Source organism: Lepisma saccharinum, chromosome 4 (genome assembly GCF_977018435.1).
Source record: "Lepisma saccharinum chromosome 4, izLepSacc3.1, whole genome shotgun sequence".
NCBI classification, from domain to species: Eukaryota; Metazoa; Arthropoda; class Insecta; order Zygentoma; family Lepismatidae; genus Lepisma; species Lepisma saccharinum.
In genome coordinates this window covers 17,303,942-17,321,442 of record NC_139232.1, presented here as the reverse complement: position 1 = coordinate 17,321,442, position 17,501 = coordinate 17,303,942, and the positions used below count along the sequence as shown (strand labels likewise).

At 37.1% G+C, this 17,501-nt stretch overlaps 1 protein-coding gene across 1 annotated transcript in view; it reads left to right on the top strand.

Moving 5' to 3' along the window:
• The window catches only part of LOC145987109 (corepressor of RBPJ and splicing regulator), a 50,850-nt gene that overhangs the window by 20,442 nt on the left and 12,907 nt on the right, over positions 1-17,501 (top strand). The window contains exons 2-4 of the mRNA XM_083121585.1: positions 6,384-6,478; positions 8,682-8,831; positions 16,143-16,243. Coding sequence (XP_082977711.1) covers positions 6,384-6,478; positions 8,682-8,831; positions 16,143-16,243 — 346 coding nt within the window. The remainder of the gene's footprint in view (positions 1-6,383; positions 6,479-8,681; positions 8,832-16,142; positions 16,244-17,501) is intronic.

Below are 17,501 nucleotides of genomic sequence, written 5' to 3'. Positions count from 1 at the left end.
CAGCTGCCAAGGTGATGGTCTCTGTTTTTTGGGACGCGAGGGGTGTCATCCTGGCTGAGTATCTAAAAAAAGGTGAAACCGTGAACGGTGGGTATTATGCTGCTCAACTGAAGCGTTTGAGGGAGGCCATCAAGGTGAAACGTCGTGGAATGTTGAAGAAGCGCGTCCTTTGCCACCAAGACAATGCACCCGCGCACATGTCCACAATTGCAATGTCCGCCATCGAGTCCTGCGGCTTCGAACTGCTTTGACACCCTCCCTATTCACCAGACTTGGCTCCCTCAGACTTTCATCTGTTCCCTAAACTCAAGCAACACCTCGGTGGAATCCATTTTCCATCAGATGATGACGTCATGGCTGCGGTGGAGGACTTTTTTGCAGTGCAGGATGAAACGTTCTACAAGGAAGGTATCATGGGCCTGCAGCACCGGTGGCAAAAGCGTGTGGCGCTGAGAGGGGACTATGTTGAAAAATAGCCATGAACGATTGAGCTCCTGGCAACCCTTCATGGGTAGGCCAAGAACTTTTCAGTCACCCCTCGTATAACATGATAGGGTTCCGTAAACATGAAAAATCAATGCAAGTGTCCCAAAATCATGGAATGACCCTGTACGGGTTCATGTTGGGTGTCTGAATTATTCCATGCATAATACGCACCACAGTTTTTGGGGGCAAAAATTTTGGAAAAAGTGTGCATTATACATGAGTAAATACGATAATATACTTTCTGTACGTTTGGCAGACAATCAATTTTCAAGAAATCTAAAAGCTTTCTTTGGAAAACATTGACAAGAACTGTGTTGTGAATGAAGCAGTCCGAAATGAAGACATAACTCTTATGTTTTAGAATCTCTTCATTGTCCTTAAAGTATACTACAAATGGATGAACTGTTGCTATTGAGTTGTTCCAGTGGAACTCTTGTACTCCATCCTGCAATACAAATGAGTAATTCTCAGCAAAATCACATGTCACCACAGCTTCATCATGCACTAGAGAACTTTTCTTTTCAGAGAAATATACTGATTGATGCTTGGCTATAAAGTCATGTCTCTTGAGTTTGATCAACTAATTTGAAAAATCTTAAACAAATTCCTCTGTGGATTTAGGGATTGCTAGAGTTGCAAAAAAAGCTGGCTTTTTTTTTTTTAAAAAAAAACCCTGAAATTTTGGCTTTTTACCAATTACAGCTAACCTATTTCACTTGAAGTTACTGTTATGAGTTTACAGGTTTGTAATGACATATTTTACAACTAGGTAAAAAAAATATATGATGTAGCAGCCAAGAGACAGATATTAGCTAATCCCAGTGCACACATATTGCATAGTGGTTCAGATACAATTTTAACCCTAGCTTACCGAGGCAGGGAAAGGGGGGGGGGGTAGTAGGTCCACCACCTCTACTTTTTTAGATTTTTCAACTGTTTGAAAATAAATTTCTATTGTTGCCTAGGATGTTCACAATATTTCTGTATTACTTTTGCTCATAAAAACATAAATGCAATGTAAATAGAAGGTGGGCATAACAGGCACCATCCTTGGATGTGTGTCTTTTGAGACACTCATGCCAGCTACAGGGTACAATTTGTTTGTAATTATTATATTTAATAAACAACTGCACTTTTACAAGCAAAAAAGCATTATTAAAAAATATTATTGATTTTGTGAGTTTTAGTGAATGATAAATTATACGTGAGACACTCATGCATTATTATTATTTTTTATTAACGACATTAAGGTTTGTAATTGTAATTAATAAATAATTGCACATATAATCAGCAAAGGAAGCAGTGATTCAATAATAAAATGATTTCTTGAATTTTAGTGATAAAAAAAGTGTGGGTCTGCGAGTTGCCCCCAGTATGTAAGTTTCTTGAACTGCACAGGTAAGCTAGCGTTAAAACTAAATGTGTAGTCGTGATGATCACATCTGACCATGAAATGGACTTAAAACGAGCCTTTACATGCTTGCGTCTCAATTTAAATGTTGATGCCATAAAATATTAAACAAATGTTAATATCAAAATATTCCATGTTTCGGAACAATTAAAAATCTTTACTGTTCACAACACACATGCAGAAGTATACATATTACGTGAATGTGTGTATATATAACCTGTTTAAGTGAGCTTTGAGATGGAAGCAACACGTGGCTCTTGGAAACCAACCCTTAAAAGTAAATGCAACCTTTCAAACTGAAGCAACACTTGTCACTTGGCCTGCACCATTTTCTCAGGGAACTTTCAGACCGAAGCAACAAGTGTCACTTGGAAGCAGACTTTCAGTAGTCCATTCAACCTTTTGAACAGAAGTGGGACAACGAGCAGCTAACTATGTCACTTGCATGTTGCTAGGACTATACTGTTTTCTCAATGGCGTTCATCATACCACTTCGGTCTGTTGTTCATGTATGAACAATGAATATTTTGCCTTATAGCTTGTGCATGCATGGTGGTTGCATGCTTACACAGACTGAAGGGACCCATGTCACTTGTCACTTCAATGTGACAACCCCCACTGTCATGTGTTGCTTCGGTCTGAATGGTCTCTATACTTAACAAGATTGTTAGCTACTTCATCAGATATTAAGATTTAGTTTAGCCTATAAATCACAGAGAACAATTGCAAGTACTGTTGTTGAAAAAAAGGTCGGTTTTTTGAGAGAAGGTTCCTTTTATAATCATGAATGGGCTTCTGGAGTGGAATAAAGTAATGTTTTTGCCTTTTAATAAGAAGGGGTCTGAGGTTCAATCCTCAGTGGAGGCACAGAGCTTCGGATCTCACTTCAAACTGTAGGTCCAGTCCAGATTTCTTAAATAATCTTTTTTTTTTTTTTTTCATTTGAGGCCAGTCTTATTTGCTTCTGCTTCAGTTTTAGTGCCAGTGTTTTTCAACCTCCAGGCCGCAAAAGGTCCATTGCACCCAGGGGTTGACGACTAATTTAAATCTAATTTTATGTTTGACAGCAAGTCTGTACATAATTGAACTATGATTGTGGCATAATTGATATATTAATATTAATTAAGGTTGCATTTTAAACTTCCATATAAACTTTAAAGATCAGATATGTATTTATGAGTGAAATTGTTGGAATCAGGTCATCGACTTATAAGAAATAAATTTACTGGGCTGTTGTCTCTGTGAGAACCACTGCAACAAGCAGCCACTGCAGCAAGCACTACAGTTCCGCCAGACCAAGACTGCCTTTATGGCAGTGACCCTGTGTTGCCACGTTTAACTGCGAAGGAACTCACAGTCAAACAGCCAATTAGGCCCACTGCTTTTGCAAGAGCAGATAACGTTAAAATTCACCCTCCACAAAGCAGCCATTAGGAAAACAGGATTTTGTAAAAATAACCATTCTGTGCAGTGATTGCACACCGGATAGTATGGTGGGGGAATTATAGTTGCTCTGTGACCAGGTTTAGCGGCTATTTAACCTAATTATACATGATGTACTGGAAAGCCAGAATACAAATATACTGAACTCAAAAAAAATTAATGTCAAGAAGTTTGATAATACCGTGCGTCCATTTCGATCTGCAACCGAGAGATCGGGAGAAGCGTGGCGGGCGGCGCTGACGGAGATGCCGACATTTGCGGCCTGTAATGCCCGCTTATTTTTATAGACATATGCAGACATTTATATAAATATTGCAAAACGAGCACTAACCTGTGTTATAACACGCAAAAGTTCTTCTGTAATTCATCCAAGTTCTGCTCTTATATACACAAATAAATACGCTATAGAAACGATGTTAAGAGTCACAGATAATAAAGCATTTTAATCATAGTTTTGACCAGTAACGTCCTGTTTAAGTTTATATCCTTGAAAGAGTTTTGTGGCCATGGGAATCGTTTGGAGGTTTCGAATGTGCAACACTGTATCAGGATTACACTGCAGACGAAACCGATAAAAGTGAATGGTTTTCGTGAGCTTCCTTGCAATCCGAAATATCCGAGCTCGAGTTTTTTGTTCCTTCGCGACTAGATGAAGACAGAGTTGTAAATATAGTGGTGAGCAATGTAAACCAAGAGCGTGTTAATTTCGTACTGTGCGCAAGAGTGTTATTCTTGGTTACTTGCAGTTACTTGTTTGTGTTATTGTAGTGTGTATGTGTGACGTGTCAGTGAGACGATTGGAATGCCAGCCGCAAGATTCACGTTAGAACAAAGATTTTTTATGTATGACACGTACGTGAAAACAAACTCGTGTCGAGACGTGTGTAGGTAATTTGTACAGACATTCCCATGCGTTTCAACTCCACACAGAGATACGGTTAGACATCTTGTCCTTAAATTACGAGAAACTGTATCGTTAAATTTTAAAACACCTAAGCAAAAACGACGGATTCTAACCGAAGCAAAACTCGATGATATTGGTGCAGCGTTAGAACGTTCTCCAAACAAACCTCTACGCCGTGTTTCACAAGAGGTGGGTGTGTCAAAATCATCGGCACATACAGTCACTAAGCTACTAAAATTAAAACCATACTCTTATAACACAGGTTAGTGCTCGTTTTGCAATATTTATATAAATGTCTGCATATGTCCATAAAAATAAGCGGGCATTTCAGGCCGCAAATGTCGGCATCTCCGTCAGCGCCGCCCGCCACGCTTCTCCCGATCTCTCGGCTGCAGATCGAAATGGACGCACGGTAGATTTTCAAAATGTAAAGCAGTATTTTATTATTTGTTTCACGGACATGTTCGTATAACGAATTCATTTCATTCATATTAAAAATACATACAAAACTACTCTAGTTATGTGAATATGTTTATACTACATAGATATATTTAATAAGCCTACCAAAATATGAAGAGAATACTCGGAAAGATCATCCCATTCAGAAGAGCCAGCCTTTTTGAAAACACTGTTCATGTCTAGCTATGAATTTCATATTGTAAATTGTACTTTACATTTAGAAAAGAGTGTCTATTTTACAGTAGGGAGATAAACAAAAACCATGGAACAGGAAAAATACTGCCAACTCCTGTATTTTTATTGATTTGAGACACTTTTTTGAAAAAAAAAACTAAAGAAAGCCATGGAAAAATTTCCACATTTTTTTTTCCAAAGAAGCTGACCACTTCCAACTTTAGTAATTGCCTAAAAAAAACAGCGATCCACTGATATCCGCTGCTTGTAGGGCTATATTTTCAATCATCTCTTCCTCAAGGCTTGTTAGCAAGGCTTCCTTGAAGTCAATTATGCTGGGACAGGAATCACACTCATCTAGAAAACAGTTCTGTTGTGGTACCCTACACATTATTTTTGAAAGACAATCTTGGTATGTTTTTAATGGATATTCATGTCCTGGGAGAGATTTTATTTAAGTGAGCTCCAGCTATCATAAGTTTAACATTTTGATGTGTGGTACAAACACATACAGTGTGGGCACCACTGGCTCCTGCTATTATGCAACTCTTTGGTCTTAATTCTACAAATTTTGAAAACCCAATCTCCAGTAGATCATAAACTATTTGACGTAGAGAGCTCAAATTGATGTCATTCTCTCCAGCTTTTAATGAGCTTTAATTTGAACATGACTGTTGTGATGTGAATATTGCTTCTGTAGCCTATTTATAATGTGGTTAGGTATGTAATCTTAAATCATCGCATGGTCTTGAAAGGAATTCACTTTTCATATGATACCAAAGAGATACCACCTTAAAATTTTGACTGAACCTTCAGTAGATGTGTACCAATATGTGTAAAATCTTTGAAAATCTATTTCTTTTGGAAATTGTAAAATAAAATTTTGAAAGGTTTTTCAAATTATTTTTTTTGCTAAAAAAGAACCAAGCATGTTGTATATGAAGTGAAAGCCTTCTTCATAAGCTTTAAAATGAAACCATGTGCACCCCTGTAGTTGAAACAGGTCTCTTGCAAATTGTATTGAAAGTTTCAGCGGTGAGCGGTTTTTGAGCAATTTTGTCAATTTTCAGAATTGAATAACGCATAAATAATAATAAGAAAAACATTTTCTATATTGCAGATGATAAGAAACGTGTATACCAAAAATTAGTCATCATTAATCCATGACATCAAATTCCATTTTTTCTTGGTTGATTTGCCATGGAATTCATTAATTACGCAATGAGTAAGATTTTTGCACTCAAGATCCGGTTTTTGCATTTTCATGTAGTGGGACCATTTAGCTATATGTCATTATCCAATCAATTGTATGTGTACATGCGTATTTGTGCTGATATTAAGTTAAAAAGTTTGATATGTTACTGAAGCGTTAATGTTTATTAAAAGGTAGCGATACTTCCATCATGGACCAATATTTAGTGGTTGAAACCAAGCTTATGTGATGATACCACCAGCACCCCTTTTGATAAAAATGTTAATAATATCCCTCTCATTCTCTCTGTTAAGGTATGGATGGCAGAACAGAAAGCAGATGCATACAAGAAGAAGCAAGAAGAGCTAAGAGTTCAATATGAAAAGGAACAAGAATTGTATAATAATAAGTGAGTATTGACGGATAGATACTGCACAATAGTATTGAAGTTAGTATGTTCACTGTAGGCTAAATTGGAATCACTAATATGTCACTTTTGTCTGTTAAGTGAACCTTTATATTGTGTCCATATAGTCTTCCTGTTACAAGTCTTATTAGTATTGCAAATGCTGTACTGTGACTATTATCATCATCATCTTGAGACTGATGTGAACTGTATTGAAGCAAACACTTAGAAATATCACAAAAAAAAATAAAATGTGAGGTCGTAATCAGAAAGTTTCGAACCTAGCTCTGTTTACTAGAAAATACTTTATGTACAGTGGCCTCCCCTGCAACCCTCGCAATGTTTTCTCTGCGCTCCTGAAATTTTATATAATTTCAGAAATTCAACAGATAATGTCGGTTATTTTTTAAAAAGACGAAATAGACAAAATGTAGGTCAACAATGACAAAATTTGAACTCTAAATTCACTGAGGTGAGCACTAAATAGAAATGCTCGATCGGTGAACTTAGAATACCTATCAACAGAGTTACTGAAATTTACGAGTTAGTGGACCCCACAAATAATTTCACGACTGTTTTTAATTTATTTACTTATTTTCATGTGGAAGGTGGTCGCCATAGCAACTTAACCTGTGGGCCTTCAGAAGTGCCGTATTAATTTACTTGCTCACAGATCGCCTAAATAGGAACTCATCTCACCACTTTATAGATATACTGTTTGTCTGAACTTTTTAGAGTATAAATTGTCTGCAGTTATGAATCCAGTAGGAAGATTCAGTTACTCGGACAGTATGTTTTTCATTGCCACATAAACAAGAAAACTTGGTAATTCATGAACTTTTAACACTAATATTAGTTTTATGTGTGGACTCATTGCATCATCACCGTAAACTTGCCGAATCATGTCAAGCGTCTGTGGTGGATTTGCCCAGTTTTACACAGTATTTCATGTTAGCTCTGCTCTAACTTGCTGTCCATGATGAAATCACAGACCAGTTGCACAGCTCCCGATGTACACAGGACGATGTCCTGTGGCACACTGACTCATGAAGGTCTATACTCCCTGTGACTGTGCATGCACCCTAGTGCTGCCATCAGTTGGCATGTCCCCAGAACTGGTCTTGAAACTTTTTTGATACCACCTCGTATTATTTTGATCAGTGTCCAATGTGTTGTAAATTTTCCTGAGCGCACCATGAGTGGCCAGAGATCTAAGTAGTGAAAATTGTCGCTTGTATGGAGGTTTTAACAAAACTTTTTGAGTTTTCTTTCAAAATGTATGTTTTCTTTCTTCCCTATCTCTGCCCATATTAAAAGCACACACTTTTAAAAACAGTCAGTCCCATTCTGGACATGCTGTATATCGACCCAAGGACAAGCGGTACATACTCTCCTTTTTTATCTTTTCTTTATCCTCCCCGATTTAGCAAATTAATTGATAAACAAAGTTCACAGCACCGAAATAGGTCCATAAATGGAACTTAAAACTACATAATTAGTTGCATTTAGCATAATTTAAGAGTTGAAGAAGCAATATTCTTATGACGGGATTGTCAAAACACACAACGACAGTCTGGGAGTACTCCACAAACGTTGAACCACAGATAAACGTATTTACTTAAAATACGTTTTTATCTGTGGTCGATCCAATCAGTTTGGTCCACTCAAAAGTGGGTACAGTGTTGCAGGTGAAGGTAAATGTAATGGGTAGTATGAGCGATACGTGTGCCTGTTTAATTGAATGGATCTTCAAAGTCTGCTTTCTATGACTTCCTACACCTAAAAAATTCCACAAGTTGCCACTGATTCACAGAAATCTTCATGTGGTTTGATTTCGCTATTCTCTAGCAAAAACATTTAATGATGTACCAAGATATATACCACATGTCAATTTGATCAAAATTATCTTAGCATAAAAAAAGCATAAATTTGAGACACTATTTAATGATGCTTATTTCATTTTACTTCTAAAGCTTTTGTAACAGCTAAATTCAGCACTGCCACTCAAAAAGTCAAGTTATTGTTTGTATGTAATTTTGTATTCATTGCAAAATATAGTAAATTAATGGAGCAACAACTTACATGGTTCTAATGGCAACAAGTTTATGGACTTTCCTCAGATTATCATGCACACACAAATGTATTCATATGAAATCTTATAGTAAGTAGTTAAGTGCCAGATTTCAATATTATTTCTTTCTTTCAGGGCCATACTTAGTAAAGAGAGCAAGGATAAATTAAGCATAAATTTTATGTATGAGCCTCCACCTGGAGCCAAGAAAGAGAGAGAAAAGGAAGATGATGAGCCTGAATATAAATTTGAATGGCAGAGGAAATACAATGCACCAAGAGAAGAGTAAGTTTCAAATATAATTATAACCTTTTTTAACTTTACAACAGGGTTGAAAGTGATTTAATCAGTGATTAAATCATGAAAAAAAATATATTTTTTATAACTTTTTTTGTGAAAAATTGAAATGTTTATTGTTATTAGTGTACATTACCCAACATGTCTTAGTTTCAATATTTTGTTGAAATGTAAAGGGTCTGTAACATTTATGCAACTAACTACATATTGACGGAAAACTGGAAAAATTTATTGGAGCACCTTGTATTCAGAGGCCTGCACAAGACCTGGAGCAGACCCGTTCGCGAGACATCGCTCCTGAAATGCCATGCAACCTGCGCAACACCACTTGAGCACCTTGCCTGACCATCTGCCCAGATCGTTCTTGGCAGGTATTGAAAACCCACCGGGTACCTGCAGTCGTAAGATACCTAGTAGGTCTCAGTGTGTTCATTCAATCAACTGCACGCCCCTTCCCTCTGCATGATGTAGTTGCTTCGAGTAGAAACTGCACCGGGCGCGCATCTGTCTGCAGTGTTGCCAACTGCAATAGATTTTCACTACTTAAAAAAGGGAACTCAAAGATTCGTAAGCCACATCGCTAATGAAATGAGATTTACGAATGTTGCTACTCCCCCCCCCCCCCCCACACACACATTGAAATAGGTTTTCCGTGGCACAGGATCCATAAGTATATGTCGTAAACAACCAATATACAGGGTGTCATTTTAATGGCGCCCACGGACCACAGATTCGTATAGAGGACATCGAAACAAACAACTTTTCTCAGTAACATTTTCCTCGTTGTTGCGTCGATTTGACGCTACAGCTGTTCAAAAAATACTGTTTTGCCGCCTGGATGCTGGCAACCCAACACAACATTTGATCAAATCTGTGACATCATTTCCTGCATCAAAACAGCACACGACAGGGTTGCAAGGAACACACAACTTTTGTGAAAAATGACAAACTACCAACCACGTTATTAGCTGTAAAACGAAGTGAGAAACTGGTCCAGGAGACCGAACATCATAACCTGCCAGTCCGAAGATCAGCAGTCATCTCAGGGGAAGGGGGCAAGTGAACCAACAATATGAAAAATGGCAAAAACGTATTCAAAATGAAGTGTCAATATCTGATTTTGTCTCAGCCTACATGTCAAATATCAACAACAATAAATTTTATTGGACAGCTTACATGTGGCTGTTTACGCCCAGCTACATGTCAAATAATTGCAAATCTTGTTGCAAGGTTGATATCTACAGGTTTGTGTCCAGATGACTTGTGGTACTTTTGTGCTGATAACTGAAGTATCCGAGGTTCATGTTGTTACATTACGACTAAAACACGTACAACCACAGTAACAATCTAATTATGAATCAGTAGCGAATATACTGCCCTGTTCACAGTTTCAAACTATTACATGTCTATCTGGTGAATAGATAAACAGTCGTTGGAGAGCTTGTATTACTACTACTTATATCCCTGTATTTTCAACCATTTTTGTCACTTGCCTCATAATGCCTTGAATATACATTATATTATGTGTTGCTTACCTTTGGAATTTTCAGTTCTTCCATTTCTATTTTGTCATATGTTCAGTGTGTCACAGACAACGTATAAGACCGGTAATAACTTACAGTGCTGAGGAATGGGCAATGAGTTTAGAAGACGAACAACAATTAAGGAAAATGGAAAGAAGAATAATCAGAAAAATATATGGACCAATCAAGGATGGAGATTTTTGGAGACGTCGAAACAATGAAGATATAAATTCCATCTTAAAACAAAGGGATATAATAAGATTTATTAAAGCCAGAAGAATTAGTTGGATGGGTCACATAGAACGTATGAATAAGGATAGAATGCCGCGAAGAATCATGTATGAGAGAATGTATTCCTCAAGAATAAGAGGCAGACCCAAACTAAGATGGCAGGATAGTGTCGTACAAGATCTACAAAGAATGGGAGTCCATGGATGTAGGGAGAAGATATTGAAGATATTGGACCGAGATACTTGGAGGCTGATGGTACAGGAGGCCAAAGCTCACCCAGAGCTGTAGAGCCAGTAGGTAAGGTAAGGTAAGGTAAGCTGAGACAAAATTCGATATGAGCACTTAAACTTGAATTCTATTTTCTTTCTACCATTTTTTGTATCGTTTGTTTACTTCCTGTTAGGTTACAGAACGTGTTTTCTCGTTTTGTTTTGCGATACATAATGTTGCTGATTGTAGCTATGTCATTTTTCACAGAATATGTGTGTTCCTGGCAACCCTGGAACGCATCGCTTCAGGACGGGATATGACGTCACAAATGCTATCAAATGTTGTGTGGGTTGCCAGCAATCAGGCGGCAAAATGGGCTTTTTTGAACGGCTTTAGAGCCGAAATGATGCACCAACAAAAAAAATGTTACTGAGAAAAGATGTTTGTTGATGTCTTCTATACTTTTCCGTGGTCCGTGGCCGCCATTAAAATGACACCCTGTATACATATATAGGAATATAGGGCAGGACTGAAACATGTCACATTCGACGTGCTGAGGTCGGGAATCGAACAACACACTGTTCTACTGCGATCACCAGGGCCCTACTGCGATCACCAGGGCCGTAGCCAGACAGGGACATTGCCGTTACCCTCGATGTTGGGGGGGGGGGGGGCAAGTACCTGGATAAACGTGCAAACAACAACAATAACAATAATAGTAATAAAGTAACATGCAAGGCATTATTATCCTCATAAATCATGCAAAAAGGTGGTAGAAGTCGGTTCTTATGCATTTGTGTTGAAACAGAGGATTATAAATAATTTTTTCAACAAGTCAATTTCACATTAGCTAATAATGGAAAACAAGCACACAAACTGTTCTTGAAGAAAGAAAGTGCGTGATAAATGCATTCCAAATGTACATACATATGGCATGTAAATTTTCCATCTACAATATTTTCTCTTCACATGGAGCGACGTAAAATAAGAAATACATATGCTAACACTAAATTGTGTACATATTCAAAATTTCATTAAAGCGTATATATTATTTAAATACATTACATAATCAATTCATCCAACTCGTAAACAAACCAACATTAATAGCAAATAATATCACTGGCCGCCATGGCATTCTCTTTTTAAAACTTTTCTCACTTAGTTCGTTCGGTGCCCAGGGCCGACTCCCGCTACCCCCTTGCTACGGCATTGAACTTCATGAGACTGTATAATATATTATAATATATTTCTACTTTCATAAAATTTGAAATCAAGGAGTTGCAATTACCCCTCCATTCCCCATCTGCAGGTGCCCTTGGCCGTCTGGAAGGAAAATGGAAGAAAAATATGAAAACTAATTCCATCTTGAGAATCCTTTAGCCCTGCTACTCTTAAATTCTGCTAGCCTGTTTTTTCTTGTATTTTAATGTTTGCCCCCCACCCTTGCCCCTCCACTAGACTTAATTTCCGTCCAAGGTTGCGAGCAATGCCCCTTGCCCCCCTCTGGTTGTGCCACTGCGTGCCTGCTTAAGGTACCATGCAATGAAAAACAATTAGTTTTCAGTGAGGAGATTTTTGTTTGCTCGATCATTTATTTAGATAAATGAAGCTGTAATATTGCGTGCATTTCATGGCAATAAGATAAAAACTGCATACGCTGAACTGAAATCGCTAAGTATATAAATTCTCCTTGAAGCAGAGAGCTCCTCCTAGGACTTCATAGGATTTAGGAGCTATGTAAGTAGGCAACACTGGCTGCAGCTGTCCACGTGGTGAAGAAATGCCTGGATTGACACGCTGCCGGAATGCTGTTTCCTTCCACCAGGTTTTGCAGGTGCCTGGGTCTTGTTGAATGCCCAGTTACCTTGTAAGCGCAGAGCACTTTGAAGATGAAGAACCCGGGTAAAGATGCAAGTCGACTCGTTGCCATGGGCAGGCGAGCAGGTATACCTGTTCTCATGGGCAAGCAGGCAGCGGGTAGGCAAAAGCCTGACTATGCAGGCCCCTGCTTGTATTATATTTGCACCATTCCAAATTTTGTTTAAAGAAGTAGGTTTTACAACACATATACTGAGTTTTTGACATTTGTAAATTACTTTTATTTACTTTGCATGTTGTTACTTAATTACTACGTACACTCTAAAGATGAAAAGTTTGAATAAATTACAAATTATGATTGCACCAATCGAAAAACAGTTTAATAAAGGGTAAGGGTATCTCCTGTGCATTGCACCATACCATGAAGGCACATAGGGGTGTAAAAGTAGTGATCATACATTCTTGATATGGGCAATAGTGGAGGTGATGTGATCAGCAGCACTGTGCTCTGGCTGCCCCCAGGTACCAATTGATGAAAAGCTGGGCGAGACCCAGAGCCACTTATGCAGGGAGGTTGTTCGAAAGATTCCTGAAATCACCCATGCCAGGACTCTTAACTTGGGTCTTCTGTCTGGAATCCAATGTAATAGCAAGTAGAATTTAATAGTGTGACTCAAGTAACCCAACAAAAAATCTCCTAATTTTTCTTTCTACATGCCATCCACTTCATATGAAATCATTTATTTTTAATGCCAAGAGATAGGTCTACATTTTTTATTGACTAAACCATAAACTCAAAAGTTATGGATACAGACATTATGAAGAATATAGCTGTAGCTTTGGACAAATTGCAAAGCGATTCTTACAGTATTGGATATGATACTGAAATGTGGAAAAATTTTCAACGGTATCAAGTGGAAGAATGTTTGGGAAAAGAAGCAATGGCAAAATTCAGTAAACCTATGGCTCCCGCTGTGACTCCAACCCACTTCCTGACAAACATTATGAGTCCTATGTACTTCAGGAATACTTTAAAAGATGACAAAGTTGATCTGGGCATGACATGGACAAATGAGAAATTCTCATCATCTTAATCTAAACCCTTTCTCTATATATGTTTTCTGAGAGTGCTTGCAAAGTTTCACCGATTGTGTGGTGAAAATAACATGATTCACTCAAAATTACATAACCGTTCGGGGATAGAAAAGGCAGCAAAACTTGTGTTCATATATAAAACAAAGAATAAATTTAGACTTCCTGTGAAAGGAGATGACTGAAGACAGCAATAGATACCATCAGGTGTTCATCTGATGGCCTTGATTAGATCCATCATGTTGGCTGCTCAGAAGTCCATCATTGTTAAACTGTTAGTTAATAGTTATATATATGTTATAATATTTTGGAATTGAGTTCAATGTCATAATATAATCAGTATATTTAAGCTTTTAAGGGAGTATTATGTTTAAAAGTTGTCAAAGTATTTCATTACTTCAATGGTTTAATGCTCGCTAATTAGTTAACCATACATTGGAAAACATAGCTTTTAAGTATATTCAGCACTTTTTCATAATTTCTTATATGAAGAATAAGGGATTATAGAACCTAAATAAAATACAGATACTTGTACTCCACTAATTAATTTGCAGTTCAGAACTTGTATTTGCTTTAAACACTGAAATTTCTAAATATGTCCACATGAAAATATGTCATTGTCATAGGATCAAGTTTATTTTGTAATAGTAATATGGAAACATTTACTTATAACTGAACAGTTAGAATCATTTTTCATACATTAAACTTCGTTTTGCTAAAAGTTGTTACCTTTTACTGATGTCCGTTCATTGAACTTTGTTTTAAAATATGGCAGTGAATGACAGATTTCTTGAAAAGTGTTTGAATTTATTTAAATATCATATAAATTACATAGTACATAACAAATTTTAAATTTTATATAAACATCTATATTGAAAATGTATTAAATATAATGCAAAAAGTAGTTTTGGTATAAAAAAAAATCAAATTATTCAGAAAAATCGTGATTTAATAAAAAAAACTCAATAACTCTGCTTTACAAAACTAAATTGTGGATTTGAATATACGAGTGAACATAATATATCAATTATTTCTCTTGTAGTCAACGGTTACTACAAGCATAAAATCACAGTTTTTTGTTGTGACGTTTCAGGAGAACACACGCTCCCTTCATCATTTATTTATTTTTAGTTTGACTAAAGATACAGTTATAACAATAACAATGTTTGTTGTTTGGAACGTGTGTTCTCCTGAAACGTCACAACGAAAAACTGTGATTTTATGCTTATAATAACCATAGACTACAAGAGAACTAATTCTAGAATGCAAGCAATACATACATAAAAGAAAAACAATAATATATCAAGCATGAAAAAAATCAAGTGATGGATTAATTTTTTTTGTTTTTAATTTCAACCCTGAAACATATTGAGAAAAATAAGTTTTGAGTCAAGAAAGATGCAGTATCATATTATGTGGTGTACAAATTGATTTTGATTTAGTTTGCTTTATTTTACTTCGCATTTCTGCCACTTTTGGCTAATGGATGAGTGATGATATGATTAAATTGATGAAGGAAAACCCATGTCCAGGCTGGGATTCAAACCTGGGCCCCTGGCTTTGTAGGGTGGCGTGCTAACGACTCCACCACAGAGACTGGTGCATACAATTTGATTCTTGGCCCCTAAATTAATTCACCTATTAAACTTTACAGTTGCGATTGTTAAAATTGGATTTTTCCCTGCCATATTTGGACACTCCAGTATGAACCGAAAAGGGTAAAATGCCCGACTAACAGACAATGTAACATAAAGAAGCAGTAATGAGCACAATGTCATTCGAGAGGCAGTATGCCAGGCACTGCATGATTTTTGCATATCAACTGATTCATTTGAGTGATGAAATTGAGGTGATATGACAAATTACTGGCAGTGGGAAAAGGCAGATGACATTGCTGGATGATAATGCCAGGCCACACACAACAAAGAGAACTAAGGAGAGACCCTATTCATTGGGTTGGGAAGTTCTGCCTCGTGTGGCTTATTTCCCTGACCTGGCCCCCCAGACTACCATCTGTTTTGGTCCCTCCGCCACCATCTAGTGTATTCTCACTTCAGAAACGTTCAAGAGGTGGAAAATAAATACCATTGTTGAGTTTATACCTAGGTAGACTAATCTGCCATCATTCTATGACCAGGGGATTTGGCAGCTGTACGAAAGATGGCAAAGTGTATAAATTCCAATAGAGAGCCAATTAAATTATCAAACTATTTTTCATAAATAAACATTTTGTTTCTTTAAAAATGGCCAAGGAATTAATATGTACACCCTAAAAATACCAGTTTTGAAGATAAGTGAGTATCTTCATTTCAGTATGTGCGGAAGAAAGTTCTCTAGCATGTTTTTCTGGAACATGATTTTATCATTTGTATTGGTTTGGTTATGAGTAAAGGTTCTCTTACATATTTTCTCTTGTCTTTTGCAGTTATTGCAAAAACGATACAGACATTCGAGACCAGCCATTTGGAATTCAAGTGCGGAATGTTAGATGCATTAAATGTCATAAATGGGGACACATTAATACAGGTGAGTAACAATAGTGAAATTAAAAAAAATACATTCGATTAAAGAAAACGTGTTGTATGTGTTAAAAGGATGAACAAAAATCCACAGCTCTTCAAAATAAGATGAGATTCCTCGCTGCCCCAATGATTCTGGATGCCAACACAAAAGTGATGTGACACATGTTCTCTTCCTGGTGCAATAGGTACAAGAATTGTCTTGCTGTAAATTCAGAATTATTTTCAGCCACGTTTTTTTTGTTAGGTCTCTCTCACCCTATACGCCACTCCTCTGGCTTGTTCTTCTGTCTTGTCAAACCATACAAAATGGGCACATGCAGGACCAAATAATACTTCTTCTTTCTCTACCCAGTATGTCTTTACAATATCAGAAATGCCTTGACCCACTGTTTCCATTCTCCTCTGTTCTTGGCCACCTTCTTTATTTCTTGGAATGTCTTCCGTCTTTTTCTTCCTATTTCTTCCACCATATCTTCATATTTCTTCCTTGGTCTGTCCCTGGGCCTTCTTCCTTCTGGTCTTGCCTCCAAGAACTGCTTGAGTTTCCTTTTCCTCCTCCATTCTGGTTACGTGGCCAAACCATTTCATTTATCTTGTCATGAGTTGGCTTCCATTTCATATTTGCTCCAGCTCTTCCCTTGCCCTTTCATTTCTTATGCTGTCTCTTCTTGTTTATCCTACTATTTTTCAGTATCACTTCATTTCTACTATTGTTATCCTACCTTTCTTTCCTTTCGTTGGTCAGCTTTTACTTCCGTACAATATATTGGTTCTATCACTGATTTATAAATTTGAAGTTTGGCTCTTGTTCCCGTTTCTCATTTCAAGTATTATCTGGCTCAATAGTATGCATTTGTTTTTCGGACAAAATTTGAAACTTGTAGTCCAGAAAATACTATCTACAATAATATAGTAGCGTTATATTTTTTTTAAAAATCTCAAAAGAATCATTTACCTTACATTTATGACTTCCCAACATGTTAGAGATGGTTAGCCAACTAGTGTAGAAAATATAGGTGCTTCAGGAAGGGCAGGAAGAAGAAAGAAGTTTTTGGTTCTAAATACCCAGGTGTCACCTTGATTTAGAGATTTTTTTTTTTTTTGCCTTGAGACATATTTCTTGTTTCTGTGTGTAATGGAATAGACAGGTGACAACCCACTTTATCGGGACCTCATTTTGCCTGCTATTTATTCCTCCGCATGTCGGTAAACTTAACGGAGGGAGCTTGTTACGTGTGAGTGAACATAACACAAATGCTGAC